General features: G+C 35.6%; 1 protein-coding gene across 3 annotated transcripts in view; it reads right to left on the bottom strand.

The window, feature by feature from the left end:
* Window positions 1-19,520, bottom strand: part of USP9X (ubiquitin specific peptidase 9 X-linked) — a 96,617-nt gene that overhangs the window by 36,715 nt on the left and 40,382 nt on the right. For all 3 annotated transcript variants that reach the window (XM_014876762.2, XM_014876764.2, XM_088160386.1), the window contains exons 12-22: window positions 18,048-18,254; window positions 17,079-17,215; window positions 11,831-11,964; window positions 8,099-8,186; window positions 6,149-6,491; window positions 4,629-4,724; window positions 3,018-3,229; window positions 1,263-1,503; window positions 904-1,053; window positions 678-798; window positions 80-210 (exon numbers count right to left, since the gene is read on the bottom strand). In XM_014876762.2, the coding sequence (XP_014732248.1) occupies window positions 80-210; window positions 678-798; window positions 904-1,053; window positions 1,263-1,503; window positions 3,018-3,229; window positions 4,629-4,724; window positions 6,149-6,491; window positions 8,099-8,186; window positions 11,831-11,964; window positions 17,079-17,215; window positions 18,048-18,254 (1,860 nt within the window). The remainder of the gene's footprint in view (window positions 1-79; window positions 211-677; window positions 799-903; window positions 1,054-1,262; window positions 1,504-3,017; window positions 3,230-4,628; window positions 4,725-6,148; window positions 6,492-8,098; window positions 8,187-11,830; window positions 11,965-17,078; window positions 17,216-18,047; window positions 18,255-19,520) is intronic.

The following is a 19,520-nucleotide window of genomic DNA, read 5'->3' as shown; positions in this document are numbered from 1 at the left end:
TAGGCTTCCATTATGTTAGAGAGAGGATTGCCACAGAGACAATTGACAATTTTTAAAGAACAGGCAAAATATCACAAACCTCTGTTAGGTACAGCACTTGTGACGCAGAAGGACCAAAGAATAGAGAATCAAGGGATGGACTAAGGCTGCTTTCCCCAAGCTTTGCATGATCTAAACAAATTGCTCTTAGTTTCTCGACCGTAGTGTTATCTGCAATAAAAACACAACTTATAAGCATTTTGCAGCAAAACTACTCCACAACAAGCCAGTACTATTTACAATTATAAATCTGAAAAAATGTAAGTGTATGAGAACAGTTGCAAAAACTTACAGACAAAATCAGTCTAGAGAGTGTTCTCCAATGATTATTACAGTCAAAAGTGATCCTATTAAAGCAGTGCTACAAAACCACTTTAGAATTCAATGCTCCTCATTTTCACTGCACTGTAGCACTGACACCCAGTACTGACTGCAAACTATGCAACTTCATATAGCAGACAAGAAATAACTACTTGGGAATCTTCTACAGTTCTAATTAGGACAACGGTAATGAATTACAGTATCAATAATTTACCAGAAAGTAGAAAATACTCCCCTATCTTCACTTCTATATATCAGGTGAGAAATTGTTATACAGCATATTACAAGATTAAAAAAAGGATCAAGTTAAGTTTTACCTGGTGGCATGAGCTTCATAAGAACACGAGCTCCATCTCTAAGAGGTGGCATATTTAGACTACTGCCCAAGTCTGCAACTTGCCAAAGAAAAGAGATGTATCGAGGATGCAGTGACATGATCTTAAAATAAGAAAAGAAAACCCACATTAAAATTGTTAGCCAAAGACAAAGTGTAAAAGAAACATGTTCGAAATGTTATTTTCAGCAAATGCTTAAAATGCTTACCACTCCAGGCAAACAGCTTTCAACTTCTGGATTTGGACCATCACTGTAGTGATTGCCGTGGTTGCCCGGAGAACCAGTTGAAGAGTCAGAAGAACTATCCGGACTTGAGGGCATATTAGAATTTATCTGTGTAAGCTTAGCTGTAATTAGCTGAAAAACACAATCATAGTTTTAATACTCTCCAAAAATTAAGATTCTTTACCAAATAAGCATCTGATATAATGTTAATGGCATAATACAAGAAGGAAGAATGGAATTATTTCACAAAAATAAATTATGCCATGCATGGTATTTTTCAAGCATTTACAAAAGGGAAGGAACATCTGAATTGATGTAAATACCCAGCCTGCAACACTTACCGTTTTATCCTTGAGATTCAGCTGCCCAATTAATTTTCTGTCATCTGCAGGATCTACCAGCTCACCCCCAATGAACAGCTCTACTTTTGTGTGAGCACTGTTGGCTTTAATGCGATTGAGGATGCAACGCCGCACTTGGCCAATCGTGTCATTTGTGTGAGACCAAATATCCAAATCTTCCACCTGCCGGCCTTGGTTTGGAAAACGAACTACAAGTGTGATATGTTTACCACGGAAAGCTCTGAAAATAAACAAACCAGAAAAAGTTATTTTTTCTCTTAATGAAATAAATTATTTTCCTTTCTGCATTTTTTGTGGCAGGTATTTCAACACCAAATCTTTACGTGGTATTTTCCAGTGTAAGATTTTGTGAAAGACCCAGCAACTATGGCAACTACATATACAGAATCTTTCAAGAAGCCACACTCAATACAAATGCATTAATCATATGGCCAAATTTACAGTCATGTTACTGACAGAAATTTTAGAAGTCTCTTTTAAAGTTTTAGATCTTTTCTCTGTCTTGTAACTTCTTGATCAAAATATGCATAGCTTAATCAGACTGGCAATGACATTTTGCTCTTTTAGAAAAGCAACTCAAGCTTTAAATACACCAAGATCAGAAAAAGCCACTAAGCTGCCAAGCCTTAATGCCTTCTGTCAAAAGCTGTTATAAGTTTCATACCAGAATTCTAGTTTTTAAAATCACAATCTTTTTAAAAAGGTTAAAGTGGTCAAAAAAGGAAGAAATGGTTTCACATTAACAGTGATCACACTCCGCACAATGGCAGGCAGCTCATTAGGAAAGATGTGCCCAGATAAGCCCAACAAAACTAATCCCATGTAACAAAAGGCAAAAACTCTTCGTAAAGTTCCTTGCTAACAAGGCCTGTGAAAGATTAGTTCGAATCAAATAAGCAGCCCATATAAAAAAGGATGTACCCACAATCAACAAGAAAACTTTGTTAGGACTAATCAATCAATTAATCAATACATGCAGTAAAAATGTAGCCACACTTCAAATTACTGACACACCATGAAGAAACAGCAATTGCTTCCATTTTTTTGACAAAAAGTGCATTTAAAGTAAGTGGACGAAAAACCTCCACTGTGTTTAATAATATGTTAGCTGCATCATAAATTCCTAGAGACACCAAAGATTTAAGCTAAGCTTTCACTTAAGAACAAGTATAAGAAGAGTGAAGGTATACAGAAAATAAATATACTCCAAAGTACTGGTCTCTTCTTCCTCTTCTTGTGAGGAGCTTATAGAATGGTTCACTTAGAGATAATTTAAAATTCAATCTTGCAAAGTAAGACTGAGATCTCTGTAAACAGCTCTGGAAAGTGAATACCTACATTTACAACACGTTTTTGTATAAGACCATGAGAAACTAAAAAGCTTTACCAATGCTAATGTAAAGAACAGTACTGCTTTTAAGTAATTATCTGAAATAAAGAACTATGTCCAAAACAATTGAGACTCAAGGTACATTTTGCTAATTACAGAAAAAAAAAAATCAAGTTCATTTTTAGACGTGCTGCATTCCTTTCATTTATACTTGTATTTGTCTCATCTTTCAAAAAAAGTTTTTTTAAATACAGTATTATGTATTAACAAAAAAAAGGGAATTCTGAAACACTGTGAAACCATTCCCTGAATAGAAACCAATTAGAATGTAAAAATCCCAAGCATAATAGTACTACTTTCGTTTAACAGAAATCAAAACCGTGGTACTTCTTTTTCACACATACCTTGACATAGGTAGAATAGTTCTCTCTTCGTGGTAATCACTGTCACATTCATTTATATATTCTCTTAAAACAGTCAACACTCTCACCATCCTTATTGCTTCTTGTCTTGCACAATTGATACTGTCTTTATCTCCATCCAACACACATAATGTATCATAGGAGGCTTTTAGACGATCGAAACAGGACTGAATGAAGTCTTCATGAATCACTACCTAATTACATTAAGAATTTGGTGTAATTACAAAACATGTTAGAATCCATCTTTTCAGAAGGATGACCAAATGACAGAGAAAAGAAATCCCTTAAACCATAACAGTTAAGTTACTCAATAAAGCTGTTTTATTCCAGCAATTCTCATCAATAAATAGCTATAATTTAGTGTGCACTTCAATAATCTCATGTCATCAGCAGTTATAACCATATCGTATGTAAACAGAAAAAGTGAAAGTTTGGACAGAGAACCCAGAACTTCTCTGGCAACCTGTGCCAGTGACACAACACCCTCATAGGAATAATTTCTTCCTAATATCCAGTTGAAATCTACCCTCTCTATTTAAAGCTTTCCTCTTATCCTGTCAGTGCATGCCCTTGTCTAAAGTCCCTCCCCAACTTTCTTGCAGCACCTTGTAAGTACTGGCTCTATGGTCTCCTGAAAGTCTTCTTTTCTCCATGTCTTCACAGCAGAGATGCTCCAGCCCCTTCATTATTTTCATGGCCTCTTTTGGACTTGCACCAGCAGGTCCATGTCCTTCCCACGTTAGGGGCCCCAGAGCTGGATGCAGCACTGCAGGTGGGGTGTCACCAGAGCAGACAAGACGAGCACAACCCCCCCTCCTGGACCTGCTGCCCATGCTGCTGCTGATGGAGCCCAGGACAGAGGTGGCTTTCTAGGCTGCCAGTGCATGTTGGGCTTCTGGCCAACCAACACCCCCAAGTCTTTCTCTGCAGGGCTGCTCTCAAGCTGTTCATCCCTCAGCCTCTATTTGTGCCTGGGATTGCCCCAGCCCAGCTGCAGGATCTTGCACTTGGCTTTGTTGAACTTCACGAAGTCCTCAAGGGTCCACTTCTCAAGCCTGTCAAGGACCCTGTGGATAACATCCCTTTCCCTGACCTTACAGAAACCCAGTATCTCTTCTCTGTCCACTGAACCACAGTTCCCAGCAAATATTAATGCAGAGAGATAACTGATTTGCTAGACTTCAGCTTGACCATTACATGGAAACTCAATGACCCTTTGTAAGGGACATGCCAGCAAAAAGAGATTATATTAGCTTGTGACAACACCCCACAGACCCAGTCACTGAACATACTCATATGAGTAAGTGCCACAATTTGCAGTGCAACAAGAGGCTTTCCTCATATGACATTAACTGTTTTCTGAGTAGCAAGAGCTAATATAGCAGATGAACTTTGTATGAAAAATTAATGAGGTCAGTCTGCAAATATGAAAAAAAACTTTAGTTCTGTATCTGCCCAGAATTTGATGGTTGGACTCACCCTCCAAAACACAGAAACTACTTCCTGTTTTCCTTTCAACTATAAAAATATCACCAAACTGATTTTTAAGACTATTTTTTATTCTATTCCAGTCTTCTTGTAGCTTTTCCTTACCTGATTAACTTGTAACCTTGGGCCAAGATTAGTATAGATCTCTTTAAGAAGGTCTATTGCTCTGTTTGCGATGTCATCATTTCCCTGAATCACAACCTAGCACAATTGAAGAAAAAGAATTAGCATCTCTTAAAACTTGCTGGTATAAAAATGAAAACCAAAACTTCTATATAAGTATCTTGACACAGCAGTATGCCTAATTATCTTATGAGGTGAAAGGAACTAAAATGCTAAGTTACAAAATACAATCAATACAACTTACACTTAAAATGATTAGATGAGCAAAAAAAATTTTAATAATTAACTAGTTTTGAAGTTCAGAGTTGACAAAAAAAGGCTGATGTTGTATAAACAGAGTAGAAGTAGTGTTTATATGTTCATGTTCGCATAATATTTCAAATTTTCGCTTGTTTTGGAAATAAGAAAACAATTTCTTTGGATGCTTCAACAATCTGTATCACCAGACAGAATTTTCAAGTATTTAAATGGCTGTGAATGGGTGGAAGGGGGACAAGCAAACGAATTCTGCTTCTAACCTGATAATCTAAATTTTAATTACTAGTCACCAGATCTGACAGAGGGTTTTACAGACAACCCATGCAGGGTACTGAGCTGAAGCTTCCTGAGTTTTGTCATGCTGATCAGACTAAGTTGATTCCCAAAACTAAAACAGGCTAGCATTCTGTGGGAACTCTGTTCACAAACACCACGTAAACTTATTTGTATAAAAATTGGGTTCTACTTTGGTTTTAACTATTATCATCAAGATTAAAATATCCAACCCTTCAACAAGCTACAACAAAAATTACTGAAGACTGCTGCTATACACATTTTACAAACACACAGCCATGATAATCATGTCACAGTGTACTACTGTGGGCTCTAATGCAGCTCTTGAGAACTAGAAATACTCTTAAAAAATTAGATTACAGTTTAGATACTGATTTGGCAAGCTTCAGGAAGCTTCAACCTTCCTGTTGAAAAGGGAGATTCTGTATGTAGAGAACAGGTGGTTATATGGAATCTACAGATCCTAGAAAACCACCACGTTTAGCCAAAAGGCTGTGGTTATAAGAGTAAGAATCAGACCAGCAACCACTTGGTCTGATCTAGAATCACTCCAGTTCACCACACCAGAAGGTATGCCATGGAATAGCTTACGAAGTGCACGAAACAAAGCTTAATTATAATGTGCATGTGAAAAAAAAAAGAGAAATCTGCAGATATTTTACCTGGAAGGATCTTTTCTTCTTCAACAATATAAGCAAATTTTTAATTTCATGTGCATACATAAATACACTTATGTTTCAAGTAACTTTCCATTAAACATCAGTCTGCAAAGTTATCAACTTGCATACTTGCTGAGAACACAGTGGAGTCAAAAGCCATGCATTTAGTTGGAAAAAGTAAATTTTCATAATTTCAGTCCATTACTAATAAATTACACATTCCTAAAAACATAAAGAGACTGAGAAAGTCTTAGCAGTTAACCTTTCAGATGCTTCCTTCAATTAACTCACCCTCCAAAGGTAGTCTAATCCTATTAATTCCAGATCATCCATCATATAGGCTCGTCTCTTTGCTACTAGCTTTCCTTCTCGACAGTTCACAGCTTTGAAGAAACGTTCAAAACATTTCATTCCATTTTCTGTTAATAGGGAAGGATCCAGCTGAAGCACATTATTTTCAAAGAAGTCCTTATTAATGTCAGGGTCTAAGTCTGGTTCATCCCCCATTAGTTTGGAATACCATTTAAAACAGGCTTCGCGATCACAAAGATAAACCGCATTTTCAGCTAAACACTTCCATATTTGCTTCGCCTGAGGGGCACAGAGCCACAGCTGACCATCCTTCAATAAAAATCTTGAGCAAAACAAAGAGACAATTAACAGCACTGTCGAAGAGACATCCAGAGTTACAATTCAGTAAAAAGTACAGGCAGATAGTTGGACATGAACATTATACATGTATATATCACAAGTATGAAAACTTTATTTACATCACAGCCCACTCATAATTAGCCCCATGATATCTTAATAATTTTGAATGGATCAAGACCTTTTATTCCAAACAAAAAAGAACACAATTCAGTAAAAAAGTGCCTTATACAAAAATACCAAGCATTGTTTGCATTTTATATACAAAGAAATGCACATTTCCTAATGGAAACTATTTAGATTAAAAATCAGGTCACAACACATGAGAATAAATTAATTCTGCAATCATTCACTATGACACTTGCTTTAGAAAAATTGCAAAAAACGTATCAATAGCATGGAGCAGAGACAGAAGACTAAATCAATTAACTGAATTTTTTCCTTTGACTTAAGCAAGTTTTTAATTTGTGTTTCTTTATTACGAAACAATTATTAAGAGCTTCAATTCTGAGAGCTAACACTAAGGATGTTTCAGGAGGAACAAATGATAATCTAAGTTCTTGAAATTAATTTTTCTCATTCAAAAATTTTTTTATGTAAAAGAAATCAGGGACTGAGTTATGGCACTGCTTTTCAGAAATTGTTACATATATACTCTAAATCTGACAGCCATGGGACTTCACAAATTTCTTTACGGAACTTCATTCATGCACATTAACAAATAGTGAACTTAAATGTAAGCAAGTTACAATTTTTACCATGCAGGAGTGATACATTAAGTGCGCTATCTATATGCAACTGTATGATTTCATTAAACAGTTAACACTTCAGTTTATTTAATGAAAATTCTTGGTAAAATTTTAAAAAGTAAAAGAAAATCTCCTTTAGAAAACAAGGAAAAAGTAGTTCAGAACTTGACAGTTCAAGTATTTTCACTCATCTATAAAAAGGTTAAAACCAAGTAGGAAAAAGCTGAGAGAGACTTAGCCTAAAAAGCACCAACATTCTGCAGCCCTGGGATGAGCAGAGATCCTTTGTTTTCTTATTTTACTCAAAAAAGGAGCTGGCCAAAATCATCCAAATAATTTTTTAATGCATTTTCTTTCTGGGGCTCAGTTGCTGCCAACACAACATCAGTCACTGACAAAAGTATATGTCAGTTTATGATGATGGATTTAAATCTGGTGTGATACAAGTAGGGACACACGGCAATATCTCTACTTGGAATACTTTAAATTTTAAACTAAGTTACCCCAATAGGAATGTAACTGTATCCACCACACACTATATATTTAGTCAGTAAGGTTCTGCACAATGACAGGAAAAAATAAAAATCTTAGTGCAGAATAAGAGCCTTGGATTCCAAAGAGTCTGATAAACTTTATTTGAATATTCCAACACTAGCATAAAAGCCCTTCAGGAAAAAACCCAAACGAAACCAAAACCATTCAGTGTATTTTTGCATCTGAGTTTTGAAAGAAGTTAACAGCACAATTTAAAGCCATAGAAGAGAAAGAAATGCAATGGGTTTTTCTTTAAAAACATTCCAAGTATTCTTAAAGAAGTTAAACAAATGTTCAAGTCAGAACTCACCGTAAGAAGTTAAGTCGCTCCTGAACTTCCTGCACGTGACTGTATCGGCTTCCTGGTCTCACAGTTTGAGGATCATATTCACCATGCTCTGCAAATAAAACCTTTTATTAGACAACACATTCAGAAAAGTGATGCTGACTGCGGAAGACAGGATGTCTTTGAAGACTTGTTACTCTGAATATAATCCAAACCCAGTACATTTTCAGTGAGGTGTATGAAAAGAGTTGAGCAGTCAGCTACCAGTTAATGCTTCTTCCTAAGATGAGCATAGGCAAAGACTACTGAGGTCTATAATCAAATCAACAAACAATTATGTGCTCATTGTTCAATATAATGAAAGTGTTTAAGAACAATTAAGAACTTGCACTCTACTTATTCAAATCAATTTTTCCTATTTTCAAGTAGTCAGTTTGCAGTCAAAAGTCAGTTGAAAATAGAAAAATAGCAAGCATATAGCTCAATTATCCAGTGCTTTTTTTCTGAGGATGCTTTTGTTATCTTTTCCAAAATTTCATTTTTCTATTTTTTAGGCTTTTTTCTCTCCAGAGGAAATCATGCCTCCATTTCTTTACCACCTTTATACACAGCATACAACAATCACTCAGAGGAACAAAGTGTAAGACAACTTCATTTACTGCAAGTTTCCAAACATAAACCCCAAATGCCTGTAATACTGACAAGCTTGAAACAGAAGTCTTTTGAAAGTAAGGCATGAAGTCAGATTTTTACGGCATTTTGCCTAAGTTCACCATAATATTTTCTTAATAAATAGGATTTTTGTTCATAGGAACATGGTTTTGGTGTGGTTTTGTTTGGTGGTTGGCTGTTGATTAGATTTTTTTAATTAAAGAGATACAATTTAGATCTGCATTTGCGTTACCTTCATCTGTACTAGCAATATTTAATCATGACACATATTCATTATGATAGCTCCATTATAAACTAATTAATTTCTTCTATTTCTTGTTTGCAAAGGCACACAGATTGCCTTTAACTAAGGTGACCCAGTCATGGTAGAGACCATCTCATGACAACATCAAGTCTTATACTAAAATTTATCTTCAGAGCTGAAAATCAGTATCTCCTATTATATCAGGCAGGAGGGAAAAAGAAGTAGAACAGTGTTTCAAAATAAAAAGAAAAAGAATTGTCATACACACTCCTCTCCATATCCAAGTGTAAAAGGTACAATACCTTAAATATTGAGTGACAGGGGAAACAAGACCAGTAGTTAACTAATGTCTGCAAAACTGAAGAATTTTGTTCATCAGAAATCTTTAAAAATTAAATCATAACCTTCATGAAATGATTATTAATGAGCAATTACCAAAAGGAAAAATGCGAAAAAAACACTGAAGAAGTAATATAAAAGTATGTGAACAAAAATTATTTAAGAATTGGAAGGAGAAAACCAGTAAAATATGCTGTGTCTCCAGCAGAAAAGAAATCAGTGTAGATAAGCATATTGCAGACAAATTAAAATTGATTACATGAACACTTCTTGAGTGCTGTGGGTGAGTTTTTTGTTTGATTTTGATTCGTTGAGGGGGAGGTGGTGGTGTTCATTTATTTTCACTGTGGGGACTATCTGGGCTTTTTTCTTCCTGACTAGATTTTAATTCACAGACACAACATCAATAGTGGCAACGACAAGAGAACTCAAACCAGCCAGCTGCAAAAAAGGCTGTGTGGATGTACTTCAGAATTCTGAAAAACTCTGAACTACAAAAAAATCCCACTTTGCTAAATATTTTCCATATCACATTCTTTCTACATCTCCCAGATTTATTTTCTACTCTGTACATCTCACAGTAAGTCAAAGTGTTATCTCCTTGAACATTCCTCTTACATACTGGGGCAGAAAACAACTGGTTGAAACTTTAAGTATAATTAGTGATAAACACACAGAAGAGCATACAGCACAGTTTCGAGAAATCCATTTCATTAACACTTTGGATTTTTTTATTCCTGCAGAAAAACAGAAATAAAGGAAAATTGATGAGAAATCTTTTTAAAATTTTCAAAAGATCTTCAATAAATCATTGAAAAGATGAAAACTGTGACCTCCTTCATGGCTACAAAATCCAAGAGCTGTTGTCTCATCTCATAGCGGACTTTGTAGAGCTGAAGGAAAGGATGATTTCAATAAAAGGGAAAATCACAGAGCATGGAAAAAATTCAGAAACATAGATGAGGCTTCTCTTTAACCTCAAAAAGGAAAATATATAATAGGGGAGTATCCCAGAAAACACTATGCATTGGTGAATAACAGAATAGGAACACTGTTCTCCATCACCAAACACAACTAGGGAAGACTTCAAGGAAAACATAGAGCAAATTCAAAATTAATTTTAATATATCCAAATTACATAGTAATTGCGTGTTAAGTGCCAAGAATATCCGTTGACAACTGGATCTTTTATTTCTATGGCATTTGTTTGACCTGTGCTGTTTGGATCTTTGCCTTGAATTTTCCCCCCTCTGTCTCATTCACCTTTCCAGCCAAGCTTAATTCTACAGCTTCCAGTTCTTTCTGTCTTCACATGCATAATCTTCTTTCTTCCCCTTTCATTTATTCCCTTTCATTTATATGGCCCCCTGGCATATTTTCTCTTCCTCCACGAAGGCACGGAAGACAAACTTCACAGTACTCTATGTTCTGCTCTATTTAGCACATGAAACTGAAAATTAAAGAGTTCTTGCACAGAACTGTAGATTACAGTCTGAGCACAGTATCTGGAACATGAGGAAGATTTCCTGGTTGCCCTTAATAATGTAATAAAGCACCTAATAAAAATCCTCACACTATTATTCATCTGCTTTTGTACTCTGATACAAATGAGAAGTTCTGCAGCAGCTTCATCTGAAGAAAGAGCAATTTAATTGCTTTGTAATTAGATTAAATTTAAACCCTTTACACACTTGTAATTCCTACTGCATTCAAGAGGTTTGTATTACTGCTTAACTGAGTCACTATAGATGGGGAGGAGCCGGGCATGTGGGTTTTTGGGAACGGAGAAGAATCATGCTAGACATCAGCCTAATTGTTCTGTCCTCAACAATTTGATAGGTACACAATATTTTCAAAAATGATCTTTTGGCTTGAGAATTAAAAAATAAGATAAATTAGAAATAGTTTCTACACTAATACTGAGAATAGACCAAATAATTTAGTATTATTTTAACATTAATCAGTGCAATGCTATCATTAGTTAAGGGACTTAAATTAGGGTAAACCCTCCATGTATTCCTGAATAAGGAAATAGAGCTGCAGTAAGTATGTTTAACTGGATGTTATTCTCACTGGCCTACACTTTGTTGAAGTGACAATCTACACAGAGCACCACTATTTACACAAGTCCTCAAGTATGTATTTTGGATATCTCTTATATAAAAAATATGTGTATGTACCTGTACATGTATATGTATATGTATATGCCTAGTTATATGTAACACTCCAAAACACATGAATTCCAAAAGGCTACTTTTCTGTGCACTGGTAGGTGGATAAAAGCTTTCCAACATGCAAATATCCCGTCCTCTCTGAATGACCTATATTTAATCCCTCCAGAACATACTGTGTCATTTTTGAGAGGCAACAGAAAGGCTGCCAGACTGTTATGAGGCCAGGGTAGAATAACCTTAATAGTTACTATAGGAATTTACTTTTAACTCTATTTTCAACTGGAGCTCTCCTATACTCCACAAAGCAATTTTGATGTTAAAACTCACCTTTAGCATATTGCCTCATGCTTTCCATATAGGCAGAGAGGTTTTCTGCAACCAGTGTAACGAGGGCGTGATTGTGCTGAAGTTGATTGATTAAGTCATGTCGGTAAAACACGTGGGGACTTCGCTGAGTTTGACTGAAATTAAAACACAAGTGTTAGAGGAAAAGAAAGAAGCTTTGCACCAAATAGTTCAGAAATCAATTTAAGAGACACATCTTTGATGCAAGATCTAAAATTTCCAGAACACAGATTAAATTTCTGACAATATTTATCTATCTTCTGATGTATCAACAGTTCCTACCAGTTAATAAATCAGCTAATTTATAAGGATTATATGGTTACAGTATGTATGGAATACATCAAAGCAATGTGAGTAGCTCAGTGTGCTGGAGGGACAATATCTGCAGCAAGACAGAAGATGAATAAACACCTGCCCAAAATGCAGAGTAGAGACCCTCAACTACAGTATAACTACAATACAGATAACCCCGGTTTCTCCCACAGCCATGTGATATTATTATTCTTTCCTATATTTAACATTAAAACACCAAGTAAAACTCAATACCATAGTCAAAGTAACTATTCAATAACTACACCAATGATTTCAATACTTAAAAAAATTAAACAGTATTGATTTTTTCTAACAATGACTATATGGAAAAATGCTGGTACAAGTAAAAAAAAGCTGTTACACACAGCATTTAACCTAAAAACCTTCAGAAAAGTTCAAGAAAGGAAATATCCTAAATAAATTATTAGACTGTAAGTTAAGCATATTATCAAGACCTGACCAAAAATGTTGCTCTTAAACAACACTAGAAATATTCAGATGACAAAAGCAAACTGCAAAAGAAAATTCAGAGCTTGTGTCCAAGACCCACATGCCATGAACACTATCAAATTCTAGAGCCTGGGACTCATCACCTCTCATCACCTCTGCAGAATACTCAGAATGTCTCAGCTGTGTAGCTGCAGATCAGAACACTGATCTTGACTGCATAAACCAGAACTGCTCTTCCACGGTAAAGAGAGAAAAAAAGAAAACAAGTGGGTGTCAGGGGGAAGAGCAGCATTCCTCACTGCCACTCAGCCGAACCCATAGCCTGCCCTAAAGAAAGATGTTATTTCAAAATTGCTCTCCTTTTTTTCAACACTGAAATAAGTAGACCTCAGAATTAGCCGAGTGGTTTACAGGTAGGAATTCTCATCCTTCCTGGGAAAGAGGGTGTCCATACCACATGGCCTACAGCACTCCACAGTACTGGCACACCTTTAGAGAAAAGTGGGGAAGGCAAGAAATCCCAGTGTCAGCATCAGCTGACAGTGATCTTTGCAGCTGATAACCACATTTCACTGCAGACCTAACAGAGAAATTGATTAATTGGCCAAAGATCAGTGTCCATCTGGGTTTAAAAGGCAGAAGCCACCAACACTCTGCCAAAATATTTGTTATCTGCAACCAACAGAATCTGGGCTGCTAAGCACTGTGGTTTTCAGAAGATGAAATTTCATAATATGTAGAATTTTCTAAAATAGTTTGAAAGGGGCACTTCAAACATAAATTGTGTTAAAAACTCAGACATTTCTCAGACAGAAAACAAAATGGATGGAAGCATGAAGAAAGAAAACATACAGGACTTCATATATTCAGAACAGTCTCTGTTTTCACTTCAAGAAACTTTCTAATTCTGTATCATTCCACCTTCATCAACCTCCTTACTCAGAATAAGGCAGCAGCAAATCCAGTAAAAGACTGGATGTCTATTTTTAGACATCCAGGATGTTATCTCTAGACAGAGAACTGCATTCACAAAGCATAACAGAAAATAAGAACACTGATTATTTGGGAAATACATATGATCAAACAACTAAAGGAACAAACAGAACCAAGATGGGGTGTTTTGTGGAATCAAAGATATTGGAGTGTGTATTTATCTTCATAATATTATGTATTTGTATCAATCTTACACAATACAGTAAAACCAATGTTTTATCAGCAGAAGGCTACAGTGTTCTGTGTTAGATATTTTTTATTTCTCTCCCTTCTCAGCCACATGCACAAACAGTACATTTGCACACAGATCCATCCTGGTTAGCAACGACTTCAAAAAGTTTAATAATTGAAATAACTCGAGTTATGAGCTGTGAGTTATAACAGTGATTGTGAGCAATGCTTCTGATGCTATTTTGATCCATTGCTAGGATGGACTCAAAGGCAAATTATTGTCTTTAGGCACAAGAAAAAAAGCTGATCAAGCTGACAAGAGCTTCTAGCATGTTTTCTAGTATTAAGACAATCTACATGCAACTAATATTTTCCTTAAGCATCTAAGGTTAGGCTAATATGATGTTGCCATTGGGACACAATCCTTTAACCTTTAATATTATTACACATTAGTTACCAGACACTCATTAATGTGCAATAACTGAGGAACTTGAAAAATTGACGTTAACAGCAAAACTCGTATTTTCACTGTGTTTATGCTAAATGGATGCCAAGAGTCAATGTGTAAAAAGAAAAAGTAGCATTTTGAAAGGGATGACAAAGTATTTTGGATTATAAAGGACATAGCTAGAATGCTTATTTGTTAGAAAAATACTGGCAAACTAGCAAAGGCAAAATTCCAAACAACTTAAATGGATTAGAAAGAGTTATTTATCTATAATTATCTGTAATTCTATAAATTAATTATCTGCACATATAACTCACCCAATATAATATTACGTATGTAACTCAGCTTTTGAAGATGACAGTTGTGCTAACTGAACAAATGCCATGTAACACTAAAAGAGTGCAGATTATTCGGATGAAAAATCCAAATTACAGTGACCAATCCCCACAAACTCTACTACTTAGGCTAAAAAGTGACTTGAAGCATCACTGTTGCCTTAAAGCACTATGAAACCTCTGAACTCTCAGTGTTCAGTTAATTCTCCTGGGCAAGTCATTTAAGAAACTGCTCTTCTACTGCCCAGATAGATACAGCTCAAACTTAAGCATCTGATATTGGTCTACAGGAGACTTTACCCTCCAATGCAGAGAATTAAGATGATTATCTGTAAACTAAAGGTCAATATTTTGAGCAATGAAGTTGCTAAGTATAAAATTCTTAAGTATTAACAAGCATCTTTGCACTCATAGGAGTCCTTGCACTTATGTTAACATTATTTTCTGTTGCAATTCTGGTTAAACTAAATTTCCTGACACATGCAGCATTTCTTTGTGGTCAGGGAGCTAAATTTTGCCACAGCAATTGTATAACCAATTCATCACTGTTCAACTGCATGAATAACTAGCAACAATTAAAACCTCCCCCTCAAAAGAATTTCTACAGTGCCAATGGCATAAGATAATTTATACAGATTTTTGCCAAGAATCAGCAGCGCTTGCTGATCTGGACTGAACTTTCCACTGCCAGTGCCAGTCAGCTGACCCACCTCAAAAGCGCAGCATAAAGAATATGCACTCTGTGACATGTTTTTGAGGCAGATGTCACAAACACCTGTTTGGACCTATTTTCACTCCAAATTCTAGAAGGATGTTAAAGTTTTAAGTCAGATAAGGAAGCTGATAGGAAGAGGGATTGTATATATGCATTACAGTTTACAAACTGTATCAATATTATGAGAAAATTCAGACTGGAAAGTCACTGATTATTTTAAAATTATGTTTTCACTCAGCAAATTTCCCAGTCACTCGGGCAGTAATACCACCTGATTAAAGCAAATCCCTCAACAGTACCCTGCTAACAAAGGGTTTTTAAGTTCCTTGATTAAAACTTCCAATTCCAAGTTCACTTTCCTGCCATATTTGTTTTCAAATTAAAATTCAGATTATAAAAATAAGGTGCTATTACATACTGCAGTGCAGGCTGCCCTGAAATCCAAGAAAGATATGGTCAGGCTAAAAAATAAAGGAGAGACATTTAAACCATTTAACAGTACACAGACCATACAGGAAACCTACACTTCCACAATCAAAAGAAGTTTGGTTCCTCCCGAGATTACTTCAGAGCAAAAACCTAAATCAGTGCCTTTAATGCTTGAAGTGCTTCAGTAATTACTTAAAGCAAAGAACCTTTGTTAAGGCACTGTGCTAAGAAGCATTCAACTTGAATAACCAGGTAGCTTGGTTTGCCTGGATCCTACTGCATGAAAAGGTTAAGCATTCCAAGACACAGAAAACAGACTTTTCTGCGAATTAGCATGTAACTTGGTGACCTTTTTGGATAACCTCGATCAATCAATAATGTAAAAGTAAGGAATTAAAATATACTGAAAATTTGAGAAGTACGCTGCAAACTAAATTAATTTTAAAAAACTCCAAAAGTCAGGAATGCAACATTATCACAGCTCCTGAAAATAGTATCAAAATGTAAGAAAACAGTGTTGTGCAAACTGCAGCTTATTTTCCTCAACTTTCCCTGATTTGATCCTTCTTGTGAGCCGACTGTAATACCAGTGCTGATTTGAATACTTTATCTGCTTACAAGAATTAAAACAAAGCAATTGTGCAACACTGATAAGCCAACAATACTTTTCAGAAGTTTGTAAAAATTCTGACATGGATATGAATACTCTCAGGGGCTCAGTTTTTCTTATTGAGAAGACATTTTAAATAATTTAAATATTCATGTATACTTTAACAAGAAGTCCAAACTGATAATGGCTTCTCATTATTTCTTCTTTTCAGAAACAAACACCAAATGAATCCCCACAAAACAAACAAACAAACCCCTTCATCCCAATAAAACAAATTCCAGATATTTCTAATCTATTCCACTCAGGAGAGAAAATCAGTACAGAATTTCTCCCAGACAACAAAGTTACCTTGATTTTAAGCATATGAACTAGATGATCTGCAAGAATTCATAATCAAAGAACAAGGATGGGTGGCTGTGTTTGTGTATATATGTGTGTGCATACAACCATACAGGCATGCAAAACATATTGATGCTTTGTAAGCTAATTCCATTGTTAGGCAGGAAAGTCCATTAATAACTGAAAAAGAAACCCAGATTTTCCACTAGATTACCATTAAAATTATTAAAAACATAGTTCTGTTCTCTTACCAAACTTAGGTGTCTGACTTTTTAAATAATATTTATACACACTGGAAAGAACTAAAGACCGTCTTCCAACACGGGTTAGGGCTTTACCTACACTTTCCAGACCTCTTGGAAAAAAAAATTAAATTCCAACCCATCCAACTTTTAACAGACAAAATTTTATCTGAATCCCATTCTTACCTCAAGTTCTGTGGTGCTTCACCAAACAAACTGCAAATTTCTCTAATTTGTTTCAGTGCAGGAATGACCCATTTGTCATTTGTGCGAAGTTCTTCTATAAAACGATCTATCCACTGGATCTTTTGTGTATCTCGATCCTTAAAGAACAGCAGTTTATAATCAAAATCAAGCATATAGCAGAACTACCCTAATTCCCTTCCTTTGTTTCCACGGTAGAACACACAAAGTCAAACAAATACTGGGTATCACCTGAGTTCTGAAGCATGAAAGCATAACAGAAGTATCTGAGCAGCACTACCTGCTGGCAGAAGCTACCAGTGTGTTACAAACTCCCTGCACTCAAGCACTCAGTACTTATTTAACAAGTGTTTAAATAATTTGCTCTCTCTTCTTTCATTTGTTTCTACTCACTGTCATAAAATATCAAGAAACAATGAGAAACTGTTTCTCAACAAGATGGATAATGGATTCATTTCAAACCATAATTAATTACTACTCTGACAGACTTCCACAGAAGTTTGGGTGGGGAAGGAAAGTGTATAATAGTATGAAAAGGATCTTGCTAGGTCCTCTCTAGTATTATGCAAGACAGATAAGGACTTACTGGCACAAAAAAACTTCAACAGAACCCACTGAAACAAATTAGCATGATTGGGAAAAAGCAGAGGGGGAGGGCCTGCTTCTCGTTTCTCCCTATTTGTTTTGGTAGGGTTCTTTTCCAATTACTCCAGTGTGCTAGTTACAGTATGTCACCAACTGCAACAAGACAGGCAAACAGATGCATTAAACTCTGTCCCATTAAAGCACCAACAGTGGTGATTAAAACGTGTCCTGTAACATTTAAAAAGTACTAGGATTTTGGTAGAACCATACAAACCTATGTAAGCAACACTTTTGTTAAATTATCGAATACCTTGAATTTTTCACGGGAAATAGTAGAAAACTCTGATGTCATACTGGATTACTCACCTGTGAACAGCTGTAATCCAAGATTTTTATATGGGCACTAAGAGCCTGGTCCATAATATCAACTGGCACATCATCACTGTGAGCCAAATTCCACAAAAGGTTCAGCACTTTGTGTGCCATTACACCATCCTTGTCATCCTCTGCAAGGCGACGAATTAACTCAAGTAGTTTCTCACGCTGTTTCTTGCTTGCATTCGTCCAACTTGCCTAAGACAATATTTTAAAAAAAGATTATAAAAGTTCTTTTTTTAAAAAAATTCCACACATAACCTGCACTGTTAATAGACGATGCAACAATAAAGTGATGCAACTACATAAAGAACTTTCACATTAATTCCTGTCATTAATAATAAATAGCAAATTAGAGCAATAAATAAGCCAGACACAACTGAAGAGCTCTTGCAGTATTTGCAACCACAGCTTATTCAACTTGAGGCTTAAAAAAGATGGTTCTTTGTTTAAAGATCACAGATGTGCTTGAAAAAGTCAACACTACCATCGACAATTTCACCTATAATCAGAGTAGACTCAGCTGTTTCTTTCAAATGCTTTCACTAAGTGTGCTTACACTTAAAAGATTTCTTAAATAACTTATAATCACTACATAACTAAAATTTTAGTATCACTCGTGCCTCTGAATTTGACTGAAACACATGGCCCCTTTTCCTGGATAGGTTTTCAATATAACATCACTTCATATTCATCTCTCAAGGTCAGACACAACAGTTTACACACAGAATCTCTGAGCACTGGTTTCAGCATCTGAACTACAGAGCATTACACTCCCATTCACCAAATTACAGGACCACACTAAACAAAGCACAAATTGCTTGCAAGCCAAAATATGACTATAATAGATTTATGTAAAAAGAGAAATCAGAGTTCCAAAGCTGGCTTGCATTTTCTAGTACAGCAGATCATGTCCTGAAAGTGAAACACTAAACCAAGCCGGAGAGCAACCACTACTGGAAGCTGAAAATGTTAAATGTTATACATAAAAGCCAGTGAGTAACATAAACTTTCAGAAACAAGTTGTTTTGTCATTTCAAACAAATCACTATGTGTTTATAAACACTTAACTTTATCTTCCTGAGACTGTTTCATTTTGTATGTAAGCTAAACAGAGAAAAGCTATTACATGATAAAGAGGAAGTTGGGGGAGCAGGGAACGGAAGTCCTTGATCTCCTCTGCTTAAAAGATCAAAAGTTGCACTGCCCAGTAAACCTGACAAAACCTACTCCAATGCCAAGAGAAAAACATAATTTACTAAATCACCAAACACTTTTTAATTTGCAACAAATGCAAAAAGGTATTTAAGATAAATAACTTATTTGGAAAATTCTATATTCCTAGGATTGCTAAATGTAACTTTAATACTATAGGCTTCACAGACCTGCATTATCCTGAAGTGTTCAAACCAGAAAACAAAACTGTCTACAAAACAAACATAAGCAGCCTTTGTTTTAGACAGG

The sequence above is a fragment of the Sturnus vulgaris genome, chromosome 2, assembly GCF_052056855.1.
Source record: "Sturnus vulgaris isolate bStuVul1 chromosome 2, bStuVul1.hap1, whole genome shotgun sequence".
NCBI lineage: Eukaryota > Metazoa > Chordata > Aves > Passeriformes > Sturnidae > Sturnus > Sturnus vulgaris.
Note: the sequence above shows the minus strand (reverse complement) of the source record. Positions and strands in the feature narration are given on the sequence as shown.